Consider the following 15000-nt stretch of genomic DNA (forward strand, 5'->3'; position numbering starts at 1 on the left):
GTATGTTCAGCATGGCTTTTTTGCCATATCATTTTTATATTTCTATGCTAAGATTAAATTTGTTCATGAAACTTACCTGTCAGATATATATATAGCTGTATTTTTCCGAATCCGACAGAAATTTAAACACTTACAACACACGCAGTGGGAGTCAGGTGGTTAGTACCCATTCCCGCCGCTGGGAGGCGGGTATCAGGAATCATTCCCATTTTCTATTCATAATTTTTCTGTCGCCGGTGCTGAAAACACCTGTTTGCAGCACCTCCGTCCAGATTTTGGAAACTTACTAGCTACTTGAGTATCCCTTTTAGTTTTTCTTTGGTATCTGAATTGGATCGGTGGCTTGGCACACGTTGACTTTGGATTGATTTGAATTTGGTATTGATTTTTCTTTGATCAAGATGTCAGGGTCTAGTTCTGCTAGCGCTAGATTTTGTTCTATGTCCGAATGTAGAGGTAGGCTACTGAAAGCTTCAGTGGACCCACATTCTGTTTGTAAAGTTTGCAGGGGGAATGAATGTACGTTTGAAAGTCGTTGTAAGGATGTGAAAGATTAACAGAGTCGGAATGGAAGCGTATGAAACCTATCTTAAGAAACTTGAGCGAGATAGGTTAAGGAGGTCTTCCTCCAGGAGTGTTTCAGGTAGGCTAGATTTTAATGATTCTCCTGCTAACCCTCCTTCTGTAGATTATGCTCCTACCCCTGTAGTGTTGCCTCCGGCCCTGAAACAGTGTCGGTAGAAGGTAATACTTTATCGCTAATTCTTGAATCGATTCGTAACTTAGAATCAAAAGTGTTAGCTCTGGAGAGCAAAAGTGAAGAGAAGTGCAGTGAAAGTGCCCCTTGTGTAGTGGAGGGTGCGTCAGATCGGCCTCATTCCGCCTCTAGACCTAGACCTCTGCTTGACTCCCAGATTACGGGAGAGAGCATGTCGAAAGTCGAAGGAGGGTTACGAGGAACCCCCACCGATCTGGCGTGCCTTCGGCAGCTTCTGACGAACCTACCCAGACTGCCAAGGAGCGTGCGCGTGCACGTCTTCTCAAGGAGTGCTTTTCTTCTTCTGAAGCTTCCTCCCCGCGCAAGGGGTGGAGCTCTCATACCGCATCACGTCCGCTGAAAAGGACGGCTCGCGTTCGTACGCTTCACGTCCAAGTTGTTCTCCGGACCTTTGCTCGTCGCCTGATAGTGCGTTTGCTGCTTTTCCTCCGCAGAAGAAGCGTAAGGATTATTCGGAGGCGGAGTCTTTCCTAGATGTTTCTTTCGAGCGCCGCAGTCGCTCTAAGGTGCGTGAAGTGGCAGTTCCTGGGAGTAGGAAGAAGGCGTCCCCTCGCCACTCGCCTGCTCACAGGATCAGCCCCTCCCCAGAAAAGGAGGCTTCACCTACAAGCAAGATTCTCCAGTCTCTTCAGCAGCAACTTCGAGATGTTTTTTCTTCGAGAGAGACTGTTCCACGTCGCCGTAAGAAGGATGACAATCTTCCTGTGAAGAGGTCGAGGCGTTCTCCCTCTCCCCGCTCGTCTCTCTCTCCGTTTGAGTCTCCCTCTAGAGTTCGTTCTGCTCCCCAGCAACTTTCTAGAGGAGGCGAGAAATTTGTTTCTCGCTCTCGTGAAGCGGTTGTTTCCACTGCTACGAAACTTGTTGATAAGAAGTGCGGTTTCTTTAGATGCCGAGCGCGTTCTGTGAAAGTCAAGCGCGCTTTAGTGGACGCCGAGCGTGATTCGGTGCAAGTAAGCGAGCGCCAGTGGACGCTCAGCGCGTTTTAGTGGACGCTCGGGACGCGCGCCAGTGGACGCCAGGTGTACACCTGTTGCGGTCGAGCGCGCTTCAGTCGGCGCCAGTAGATTGGCTTCGGACGCCAAGCGCGCGCCTACGGACGTCAGTTTTCCACCTCCGCAAGCGCAAGCGGGAACTCTTCCTGTTCGCCGCTCTTTCTCTTTTGAGAAAGCTCGTGACTCTTCTTTATTTCCTCCGACTTCTCCAGTGTCTGAAGAGGAAATTAGTGACGCTTTCGTCGAAGTGGACGAAGAACAGCAGTTGGCTCCAGTTTCGACGGACTACAAGGTTTTGACTCGTTTGCTACAGTCAGTCTTTGCAGACACTTTCCAACCTGAAGCTCCACGTACTCCTCCCTCTCAGTTTTCGTCATCCAAAGCTACTAAGATCTCGGGCTTTGTGAAAATGAAGAATCGCTTTCTACGAAGCAAGTTTTCGAAAGGTCCATGATTGGATGAAAAAGGAGAGGAAAGCTTCAGGCAAGACTTCTTTCGCTTTACCACCTTCAAGACTTTGTGGCAAAGCTGGTATGTGGTATGAGACGGGAGAAAACGTCGGAGTTAAGCTTCCAGCCTCAGCTCAAGGAGACTTTGGTAGTATTGTGGATGCCACCAGAAGATCTTTTCTGTCTTCCTCTAAGGTCTCTTGGACGCATAGTGAGTTAGACTTTCACCTTAAAGGCCTCTTCAGGACACTAGAGGTCTTTAATTTTCTTGACTGGTGCCTAGGAGTATTGGATGCCAGGTCCAGGAGTTCTGATTCCATCAGTCTGGGGGAGCTGTCCAGTGTATTGTCTTGCATGGACAAGGCCGTCAGGGATGGTTCTGAGGAATTGGCTGCTCATTTCAGCACGGGACTGCTTAAGAAGAGAGCACTTTTTTGCAATTTTACTGCCAAAGTCGGTCTCACCAGCGCAAAAAGCGGATCTTCTTTTCGCTCCTTTCTCAGAACATCTCTTCCCCCAGTCTATGGTAAAGGACATAGCTGCCAGTCTCCAGGAAAAAGCAACCCAAGACCTTCTGGCACAGTCTTCTAGGAAGCCTACTACTACTTCGTCTTCTGGGTCCTCTGCTTTGAAGAAATCGAAGCCCTTTCGATCTGCTTCTTCCTCGAAGCCAGCCCCTCGAGAGAGGCTCTTTCAGAGGCAAGACTCCCGCTCCTTCCAAGAGCAAGAAGTGAGAGGGAAGTCCTTCAGCCACCGGTAGGAGCCAGACTTCTACATTTCGCGAAAGCATGGGAAGAGAGAGGTGCCGACGCTTGGTCTCTGGACATCGTCAAGAAGGGGTACAGAATTCCTTTCCTGATGTTACCCCCGCTGTCTTCGACACCAAAGGATTTGTCTCCTTCATATCAGGGAGAAAAGCAGAAAGTGCTTCACGATCTACTAGATCAAATGATCGAGAAGCAGGCGGTGGAACAGGTCTTCGACCGGAATTCTCCTGGGGTTTACAACCGTCTGTTCCTAGTGCCGAAGCAGTCAGGGGGGTGGCGCCCCGTTCTGGATGTCACCAGTCTAAATCGCTTCGTTACCAAGCAGAAGTTCAAGATGGAGACACCTCAATCCGTGCTTGCAGCCTTAAGACCGGGGGATTGGATGGTCTCTTTAGACCTTCAGGACGCATACTTTCACGTCCCCATCCATCCCCGATCAAGGAAATACCTGCGGTTTGTCCTGAAAGGGAAGGTTTTCCAATTCAGGGCACTCTGCTTCGGTCTCAGCACGGCGCCGATGGTGTTCACCATTCTTATGAAGAACGTTGCGAGGTGGCTCCATCTTGCGGAAATAAGGCTCTCTCTCTACCTAGACGACTGGCTTATTCGAGCCTCATCGCAAGACCGGTGTCTGAAGGACCTTCACACGACTCTGTCGTTAGCGAGGTCCCTGGGACTTCTGGTGAATCTCGAAAAGTCGCATCTGACTCCTTCTCAATCCTTAGTCTATCTGGGGATTCAGATGGACTCAGTGGCTTTTCGGGCTTTTCCGTCCCAGGGGCGACAACTTCAATGCCTAGACAAAGTGTCAGCCTTTCTAGGGAAGGAAACATGCTCGGTGAGGGAATGGATGAGTCTGCTGGGGACCATTTCCTCACTGGAGAAGTTTGTTTCTCTGGGAAGGTTGCACCTCCGACCACTTCAGTTCTTCCTCTCAAGCAATTGGTCACGCAAACAGGATCTAGAAGAGGTCATGTTTTTGACGGAAGAAGTGAAAAAGCACCTCAAATGGTGGTTGGATCCAAAGAAGCTTGCGGAAGGACTTTCGCTCAAGCTTCGGAACCCCGACCTAGTGTTGTTCTCCGACGCGTCCTCCACGGGAGGTTTGGGGAGCAACACTGGGAGGGAGAGAAGTGTCAGGCACCTGGAGAGGGGAACAGGTGTCCTGGCACATCAATCTAAAAGAACTTTCAGCGGTTTACCTTGCTCTAAGGTTCTTCCAAGAGGAAGTCTCCAACAAAGTGGTTCAGATAAACTCAGACAACACCACAGCCTTGGCATACCTCAGGAAACAGGGGGGAACTCACTCTCCTTCTCTGTTCGCCATCGCGAAGAATATCCTGATTTGGGCGAAGTCGCAAAACGTCACGATTCTGACAAGATTTGTGTCAGGCGTGGAAAACGTGCGAGCGGACCTTCTCAGTCGGCAAGGACAGCTTTTGCCGACGGAATGGACCCTTCATCAGGAAGTATGCCAGGCGCTATGGAAGCTGTGGGGACGTCTTCATGTGGACGTTTTCGCAACTTCCCGAACGAAGAGACTTCCGCTGTATTGCTCCCCAGTTCTGGACCCGGGAGCAGTGGCAGTAGACGCCCTACTGTGGAATTGGTCGGGACTAGACATTTACGCTTTTCCCCCATTCAAAATCCTCGGGGAAGTAATGAGGAAGTTCGCTGCATCAGAAGGAGCGAGAATGACCCTCATCGCCCCCTTCTGGCCATCGGCGGTCGACTGGTTCACGGAGGTGATGTCCTTCCTAGTAGACTTTCCAAGGACTCTGCCCCTAAGGAAAGATCTACTCAGACAGCCCCACTTCGAGAGGTACCACAAAAACCTCCCCGCTCTGAGTCTGACTGCGTTCAGACTATCAAGAAGTTGGCCAGAGCGAGGGGTTTTTCAAGACCTGTGGCAACGGCGATTGCCACCGCAAGGAGGCCCTCCTCAATCGCAGTTTACCAATCAAAGTGGGCTGTCTTTAGAAGTTGGTGCAGAAGGAAGGGCATTTCCTCCACCTCAACCTCTGTGAGCCAGATAGCAGATTTCCTTCTTCACCTTAGGAAAGAAGCGAAACTAGCCGTTCCCACGATTAAAGGCTACAGAAGCGTGCTTTCTGTGGTCTTCAGGCATAGAGGACTCGACTTAGCGAATGATAGAGACATTCATGATCTCATTAGATCATTTGAGACTGTGAAAGTTCTCCAACAGAAAGTACCATCGTGGAACTTAGACGTGGTACTTAAGTTTCTCATGTCTAGTCAATTTGAACCGCTCCATTTAGCCTCGCTTAGGAATCTTACTAAGAAGACCATTTTCCTAACCGCTCTGGCGACGGCGAAGAGGGTTAGTGAAATTCAAGTCATAAGCAAGCATATTGGGTTCAAGGATCATAGTGCAGTTTGTTCCTTAAGTCCTACGTTCTTAGCAAAGAACGAGAACCCTTCCAACCCTTGGCCGAGGACGTTCGAGATCAAAGGGTTGTCGGAGCTAGTGGGACCTGAAGCTGAGAGAGTCCTGTGTCCTGTCAGGGCTCTCAAGTTTTATTTGCAGAGAACCAGAGCATGCAGAGGTTCTTCGGAGAACTTGTGGTGCTCTGTGAAAAAACCAGATCTTCCGATGTCGAAGAATGCACTGGCGTTCTTCTTAAGAAGTACGGTTAAGGAAGCCCATGAAAAGTGTAGTGAAAGTGACATGGAGCTTCTGAAAGTGAAAGCCCACGAGTTGAGGGCTATTGCTACTTCGGTGGCTTTTCACAAAAATATGGCAATCAAAGGTATATTGGGCGCCACTTATTGGCGAAGCAATTCGGTGTTCGCTTCACACTACCTGCGGGAGGTGAAAGCAACATACGAAAATTGTTACTCGCTCGGACCATACGTCGCTGCAGACACTGTTTTGGGGGCAGGAGGTAGCGCTCATCCTATCCTTTAATGGTTTAGGGGAGTTTTTAACTTGTGTTATGGTTGTGGGGTTGACCGCCTGCGGCGGATCTCCCTTCCATTAGCTTAGTCTAAGTGGGATACTTTTGGTAGGCTACGCCAGGTGGTTTGGTTTTACTTCGTTGCCCTCATTTGTATGGTCAATGGTCTAGTCACGTCGTGGTCTCGCCCCTGTTGACAGATCATCTGGAGTGCACCAGCTTTATAGGTCTCTACCTTGCTGGCAACTCTAGTAGCACAAGCAGACTTACGCGGCAGTAACCACGAAGTCAGCTATGCTAACAGGTAAGGAATCAAGATATCAATTATCTGCATATATATGTTTCCTAAAATCTTCTATTCTGTCTACTCCCACCACCAAAGGTGGGATTCAGCTATATATATATCTGACAGGTAAGTTTCATGAACAAAATGATATTGTAATGATACAATTAAGTTTGTTCATACTTACCTGGCAGATATATATAATCAAGTACCCACCCACCTCCCCTCAGGAGACAGTGGAAATAAAAATTATGAATAGAAAATGGGAATGATTCCTGATACCCGCCTCCCAGCGGCGGGAATGGGTACTAACCACCTGACTCCCACTGCGTGTGTCGTAAGTGTTTAAATTTCTGTCGGATTCGGAAAAATACAGCTATATATATATCTGCCAGGTAAGTATGAACAAACTTAATTGTATCATTACAATATCATTTTTGTTTATTTCTTGAGCCAGAGGAATTGTGTGAATGGTCATGACCCTTGTGAACTAAGTTTAAATATTGATAAAGCTGAAAATCACTTTTGTATATAAAAACTGTTAACAAACATTACTTTATTTTTTTTTTTTACAAATATACAGCAAAAAGCACTGTTATCTTATAATTTTTATTAACTGAACTTGAAGCATTTTAAGATACATATTTATCATCACATTAGCGGACCACACTTTGATCATTATATCTGAAAGTTTTTAGGATTATCAAAGTGCATTTACCCTCCTCAGATTTTTAAGTTACCTGTTGGCACATGGCACAAAGTTACCAAGGCACCTGCCGTTCTGCGCCGCTTGTTTCTTGCTGAACTCTTTGGATGGATGGGTTTCATGTGCCACAACATGTTCTTTACGGATTTTGTAGGCCAGTACATGTATGGTGGACAGCCGGATGCTCAGGAACACACGAAGTTAGCAGTCCTTTATGATGAAGGCGTTCGCATGGGATCCTGGGGACTCTTCCTCCACAGCCTCACAGGTAATGCCTTGATGCAGTTTGTTAGCAAATCATCATTCCTTCTTATTTTTGTTGTTGATTTGGTTTTTAGTTATGAGAAGTTCATAGTTAGGCAGTCCTCTCACTGAAGTTTCTCTCATGTATGGAGAGTATAAATTTGTCTCGTATTTATATTTGATATGAATATTTATACAGGTTTATCTTTTTTCCAGCTTGTATGTATGCATTTTTCATACAGCAACATATAGTTCGTCTTGTAGGCCATCGAACAGTATTTATTGGTGGCTTGCTGATGTTTGCATTGACTATGGCAGCAACTATTGTATCTCCAACGATGCCTTTCCTCAATGTTGTAACAGCTTTGTCTGGGATTGGCTTTGCTGCCCTGACATCTACCCCAAACATGCTTGTTACCTTGTATAATTCGGACAGGCAGGTATGTATGATTGATTAAGAATTACATTCCCCATTATTTAATGTTTCTTTATTGGTGATGATGTTATGAATGTGCTGGGTATTAGTAACAAGTACAAACCAATGCTTTGCTAGTTTTGCTGTACTACCAAGGGGCAAGTCCTTTATTGTATCAAAACTGGAAACTCAGATAGCAAGGAAATGTTTGTAGTTTGATTTTGTAAATGACAATTTTTTAAAAGTAGCTCACACTCCTTGGTACAAAAAGTGGCACCTTCTTCAGCTTATATAACAAGATTCAATACAGCTGTACCATATGTGGTGCTCTTTTGTTGCTCATTTCATAATGAAGTGTATTTTATGTACATACAGTAATTTCATGATACATGATTTGCAACGTTCCTTCATTTGACTTACATAGTGACCAGTTTTTTATTCTGATAAAAATTCATAGTTCATAAAATGAGGACATTTAACAATACATTTATATTTGAATTTAAGGCATCCTTGCAGTGATAATAAAGATTTCATATTAAATGTTTAGTGTTATATATGGGATTTAAAGTTTTTTATTCAAGTCTTTATTGTAAACATATATTTGACAAAGTACATCAAATGTACGTGAGAATAGAACTTGTAATGTGTTTATTCTCAACCCCATAAACTTGTGTTGCATAATACTCAGTGAGTTTTCCTTTTTAGTTGTATATGTGGGACAACAACAACAGCAGCGCAGATATACAGGAGGAAAAGGGCCTGGGAACCGATGTGGCCGTACTGGACATTGCTTACTTTTTGGCTCAAATCATCTTGTCAATCTTCATGGGCCCTCTCGTTGACTTGACAGGCTCTGCCTTGCCTTACATGGTGGTATCAGCTTTGACAGGGGTCGTTGCGGTGTATTGCAGCACACGTGTGGTGTTTACCGATCAGCAGCTAATGCAACTCAGGGCTGGAACTTTTTAACTTGTCAGCACCAAAGGGGCCTTGAAAAGTCTTTTTGTGATAAGATAACCATAATTGTATCTTCAGTTGTGTTGGTTTTTTGTAATGTAGTTTTAATTGAAGTTATAGATACCTGGTTTATTTATAATACAGTAAAGTGAATTCAGAGCAGAAGCATTCGCACAAAAAAGATTCTTAGACCTGCTAGGGAGTGTTTAGTTTGTAGGTTTTAGGAAAAGGATCAGTGGATTTATATTTCTCAAGTATTTTTATACAAAATTAAAAAAAAAATTTTGAATGCAGTTTATTTTTCCAAAATTTACCATTTTTCTACTTACAGTGTAATGATGCCACAGTAGACTAATAACTTTTGAATATATAGGAAGTTTGTTAGACATTTTTAGGATGTTGCCCCATAAGGGGCTATAAATTATTTTCATGCAGTTTCCGATATCATTACTTTAGGTAGACTGTGTTATGTATAGAGAAAGAGTGAAGTTTATTTTTAACTTTTTTTTTTTTTATAAAAATATTACTTTTTATTTGAAGTATGTGAGTAATGTATTTATTGTTATGTACTTTTAAATATCAGAGTGACTGAAAGCACAAATATTTAAATTTTTAGAGAATTTAATTCTATTTTATTTCATTGATGCAAATTATCTAAGTAATTGAGTACAATCACATAAGTATTGTTAAAAAGATCATACTTATTAGAATGAATGGTTTATTTTTTATTTTCTTCGTAAATTCTTTTGTACTCTGTGCTTGCGTTGTGCAGTTGTGTAAGGGAACCATGGATTGTTGTAATATTAGGCGGTGTCATTTAAAGAGAAAAGGTAATTTAATACAACTTAGCTTAATTGAAGTGACTGGAGTCAATCAAAATTCTTTATTTCTTTGATTCATCTATAGTGAAAGTAAGCCTTAATGTCTAACCTTGAGTATAGAACCCCAAATCTATTTAATGACTCATAATTTAACTGTGTTTAATCTGAATGTGGCTTATTTTAGTTCATGACCAAAAATGGTGAAGCCATCTTTAGTTTGTGGACTGCAAACTGTAAATGTCTTCCCAGCAGAAGATCAGAGAGTGATAACTCTCAACCACCACTAGAACATTTCGGAAAAATGTGGAGTCGTCGTTCTTCTTGCTTTCTCATCAAAAGCAGCCAATACAAACAAGTATTTAAAACTTTATTTTATAAATTAAAAACTGCATACTAAATGTATTTGTTGTTCATATTGTAGTATTTTGTTTCAAGTGAAACTCCTCTTCAATATTTTTAGTGAAGGTACAAATATTATTGCAGGTTTTTGGTTACCTGTCATTCAGACCAGCCAACTGTTTAAGCACAATTTTGGAATGGAGGCCTTATTTTTACTTTCATCATTCATAACTGCTCTCTTGTTGATCTGATCTGAAATACATTATTTTTGCAATGTGTTCATATGATATCAGTAATGGAATAACAAAAGTAGGAGTAGGTAGGATTGTAAGTTTTTTATGTAAAGTACAGAGATCCAAAATTTAATCAAAAGCCATCCTCATCCAGAAAATCAAATTTTTTTTGTCTTTCCTGAGTGCAACTTTGTTAAATTCTCTGATATGACTTAGAGGTTTTATTAATTATTGATTTCTTATTTTCAATGGTTGTTCAGGCTTTGAAAGCCCTTTCTCTCTAGCTTTATATTTTGTTGACTGGGATGTAGAGTTGAATTGCATATGCCGACCCTGGTACTATACATATACATGTAAATGCACACTGTTAATTCACTTTATCAGTTTCAAAGAGTATTTAGAGGATGAAAATATTAATTCTTATATAATCAGAGTAGCTTATGGTTAGCTTCACTGTTGCACAAGTTGTAATCAGTTTTACCTGTAAATGACATTGCTGTTTTAAAAGGTAGAGGTTGATTATGTAGCATCTATGGTGCTAGCGTATGAGTAAGTGAATTTACCGTGAACATTATATGGATTTCATGGTATTGCACAATATGTTGATATCATGGTCATTTTGAAATTATCGTTTGTTTTCATTGGAAATGGTTAACCAGTTTATTTATTCATTTGTTATGATTACCTCAAATATCATGAAGAGTAGAGCTTTATATATGGCACAAAGACTAGTCTTATATGGATTACTGCCAATACAGTCTTCTAAGATAATGATTTTTAAATGGATAGTGAAAGTATTGCATATGGTGCTTTGTATATTTTAGAAGCTCATTTTTAATTTATTTATTTTTAAAATTATTTTTCACACTGTAAGATTATCTCAAACTTACTGGTAGTAGGTTTGGTTTTTTTCAAGTCAGCCTCTGAACTTCACGAGTTTATCTTCTCCTTTTGGTTGTACAGTATGTTGATGATAAAGATCAAAAGATATCATAGTAATGGAATAATGTGTACGTACTTAAATTTTATAACTAATATATTTTCATTGTATTTTTGTATTGAACTTTTTCTCGGATACAGCATTGATGATTTTTTTCTAAAATTTCAATACGTAAGTAAGATAGTGCACAGTACATTTCTAACTTCATCAAGCACAGTCTTCTTGAAGTACGAACAAATATTAAAGTGAAAATGTTGCAGTTCATGATTAAGTGTTCAGCATTTTTTTGAAGTTTTACTTTGTGTTGGGCATGATTGTCAGATATGATTTACATAGCAGAGCACTTGTGCCAAAACATGAAAATGTCTTACCATGAACCATTCGCTGGTAGAATTGAGTCTGTTGAATGCCTGTGAACAAATATAGAATCTGTTGGAGTCAGGACAATCACACATAAGCTAAGCGATGTTTAATAAACTTTTGAAAATTATGTAAGTTTTTCATTACAGATATACGTACGTAGATGGTTGATATACAGTATCACATTGTTTTATAAGAATTTTTCCATGCATCACACTTTGTGGTCACTACACTCCAAAATGTGTATAGAGAAATTGCTTGTGGGCAAAATAAAGTTTTGTACATCTATGATGTAAAGAGTGGAGAATGGTCCACAGTTCTGTATGCAGTGCAGTTCTGTATGCAGTGCTGGATTGTGTTATGAATCGTAAATTCTTGCATTTTTTTTAATGTCTGGTTGCCATATTTTTCAAATTACAGGCCAAAACCAGAGTACAAAATTCAAACTAGTACTGTATATGTATTAATATTCTCCACTTTAGCCCTTATGTAATGGGTTGTATTTACTGATGCTAATGCAGCGGTTAGGATTGTTGACATATTAAGAAATATGAAAAAACCTTGAAGCCAGAATAGTCTTCTAATTTCTTAATTATATAGTTTTCACAAAAATGTAATTTGTAATGGCAATATCTTTGTGAAAAGGGCCATCCAATCAGTAGCTGTTGTGGTCAGTATTCTAGTGCATTTAGTTTGAATGTGGATTCCACTGAATTACAGTGGTACCTCGAGATACGAAATTAATCCGTTCCGAGGCGGCCTTCGTATTATGAGTTTTTCGTATCTTGGAACACATTTTACATGTAAAATGGCTAATCCGTTCCAAGCCCTCCAAAAACACCCAAGTAAAATATATTTCCAGGCCTTTTTTTTTTAAAACACATGTTCTAGGGTTACAACGCCGATCCAACAGAAGAAATATGGACTCCAAAAACGGCAAAATACTGTACATACTTGAGTAATATTCAACTGCATGTAATGTTCAACCCCATTTTTACTGCATATATTAGGACTTTAGCATATGTCCCTTAGCAATAAGCCTAGCCTATGTTAGCGGTTACTGTAGCCTAGTCTATGATTCTGACATCTAAACCTAAGAGCTAAAAGCTTAGAATATGCCAATAAAATATATAATAATCAGTATGTACTCATTTCAAATAATTATTATTAATCATTAACTATAATACACAAACAAACAAAAAACAAACCTTCCAATCGATTGTTTACATTCAGCTCTTACCCGTCTTACGAGTATCGAACGAGCGCCAACTAATCATTTTTCCTAGCACACAGTAAGCCATAAATTGTCATTAGTATCTCTCTTCAACTAATGAAACTACCAAACTGTATAATAACCATTCATTTCTATTCTTTATTCTATCTTTACCTAATGGAGATACCGAGTTACTGACAGTTATAATGAAACATACGTATACGTAACGTAATAATAAAACAGAAGAAGAATTCTAAAAAATACGTATTTGTTGGCAGTCTGATTTATTTTATATTTTATGATATCTAATTCACAATTTTTTTATTAAATGTATTGCATGTACTCATTTCAAATAATTATTAAGTAACCATTAACTATAATAAACAAACAAAAAAAAGCTTCCAAACGTCTGTTTACATCCAGCACTTACGAGTATCGAACGATCGACAAGCAATCACTTTACACGGTAAGCCATAAATTTTCATTATCTCTCTTCAACTACTGAAACTACCAAACAGTATAATAACCATTCATTTCTATTCTTTATTCTATCTTTACCTAATGTTTTGCATGAATAAGTTTTTCAATTTACAGCATCCTTTTACCAATAGAATACTTAAAGCACAAGGGGTAGATGCTGACCAATAGGAGAGCAGGACCTTATGGGGTGACTAGCATCAGGAACCAATGGGAGAGCGAGAGGATGGTGGCAAGTTTACTCAGTTGGTGGCGCGGGAGTTTTAAAATTGTTCTCGGTGGTCCGGACGAATCTCGGGACTTTACAGCAACAACCTTTCGTATCTTGAAAACTTTTCGTATGTAGAGCAGTAAAATTTTTCGCATTGGCTTTCGTATCTCGAGTTTTTCGTAAGTAGAGCCTTTCGTATCTCGAGGTACTACTGTACTACACTGATTAGTAGACCAGTATTTGAATGATTTAACTTTTTCCAACTAAATAGAAGTGGGTACAATAGTACAACAGTCTTGGCATTTTCAAAGGGCAACATCCATTAAAGAAAATGACTTTCATGTCAGAAAAAAGTGAAAATTAATTTATACTAAGTACGGATTTTATGCTGCAAAGTGGGTAGTAAATATTAGTAGATTTCTTCAGTGTAGTATGCTGATTTTTGTCCTTGTCTTCTCCTATAAGGTCTTCATTGCTGGTGTGCTTTTTACCACTCAGGTATTCAAGCAGTCTTTTATCTGAAGTAGTCACTTGTAAAATTGTCGCTGATATTCACAAGGGTTAAGAGAATTTAAGATTACATAAATAATAGGTTAAAAGTAAAGTGCAATTTTTTTACTGCTAGCCTAAAATCTAATGGTGATGACTTAAGGCTATATCCAAAAAATAACTATATATGTACTGTACTTGTCTCGGCAGGTACAGGTGTTCTGCTTGAAAAATCATACAGTTTGAAACTGTTCCTTTTGTCTGTCTAAATGCACTGGAATGAGTGACCTGGGATTCTAGTAGGTAAAACATTTTCACCTGTGGTTTACATGGGCTGATGACTATTAAAAACCTTTGTTGATGAGGACTTTTGTTAGCTGAAAACCACAAATGGTTTGGAAGCTTCACACTTCCTTTTCAGCATGGGGTCTGAATGTCACACAACACAAATAGAGATAAAACTTTTAGGTAAAGAACAAAATCATACATTTTTGTATAAATAGGAATTCACTGACTTTGATGTTTATCAAAATCACACATAAAAATGAGTTAGTCCTTGAAAAAATAAAAGATTAACCTATTAATCATTTCCAAAATGAAATGATGATAATATTTATTCCTTTGTGATGGTAATGACTTAATTATAATTTGAAATGACCTTTTGAAAAGATCATATTACAAATGAAGAACTGGTGAAGATTTGGTGACCATGCACTGGGAGATAGACACATTTATTGATTGAGATTGTTAAGAAATTTAATGAAAAAGAATTTATGAGGAGCAGTTGCTCAAAAAAGCAATAGTTGGATGAAGATATGTAGGGAAGTCCAGGAAATGATGGAAAATCAGGACAGATGAAGATATAGACCCAATGAAAGTTCAGGGTGGAAGGGAGTGGAAGAAACTTACTCCACATCAGACTCCATAAAAGGAAAAGCCTACAAAAACATTCATGATGATGTATATATTTTGAATACTTTTTTTAATGAAAATTTTGTGACATTACTTACTCAAGAGTTAGGCAGTCTTTGAAATATAGACACCTATACCACAATTGGTCGTGTGTTTTCCTGATCTGTTTCTCCCGTCATTTCCGTTGATCTGCCTTTTGTCTATGCTAGTTTATTCTTATAGACGTTGGTTTTATATATAGTTTTGTTCTAGTTATTTTTGGTGTCCCCCAAAATATCTGCTTCATTTTCACTACATGGCTTTCCTTTAAGTGAGTAAAAGCCACGTGACAGTATGGTTTCACAGCAGTTAATTGTGTTATACTTTAATTGATGGCTAAAAGTTTTCTCTAGTCTTGCTTCAACTAGAGACCATTTTTCTTTATATCTCTTCAAATTTCATTTTGGCAGATTTACTAAATTTAACTGTGGCTTTATTGTAATAATATTACAATACCT

At 40.0% G+C, this 15000-nt stretch overlaps 2 protein-coding genes across 2 annotated transcripts in view; one reads left to right on the top strand and one right to left on the bottom strand.

Annotated features, from left to right (window-relative positions):
• Positions 1–15000, bottom strand: part of LOC135201589 (solute carrier family 45 member 3-like) — a 164731-nt gene that overhangs the window by 5292 nt on the left and 144439 nt on the right.
• On the top strand, positions 6884–8797 carry LOC135201586 (solute carrier family 45 member 3-like). The gene is made up of 3 exons (XM_064230618.1): positions 6884–7161; positions 7353–7576; positions 8257–8797. The coding sequence occupies exons 1-3, from the start codon at positions 7005–7007 to the stop codon at positions 8518–8520; spliced, it is 645 nt and encodes a 214-aa protein (XP_064086688.1). The 5' UTR covers positions 6884–7004; the 3' UTR covers positions 8521–8797.

Source organism: Macrobrachium nipponense, chromosome 28 (assembly GCF_015104395.2).
Source record: "Macrobrachium nipponense isolate FS-2020 chromosome 28, ASM1510439v2, whole genome shotgun sequence".
NCBI classification, from domain to species: Eukaryota; Metazoa; Arthropoda; class Malacostraca; order Decapoda; family Palaemonidae; genus Macrobrachium; species Macrobrachium nipponense.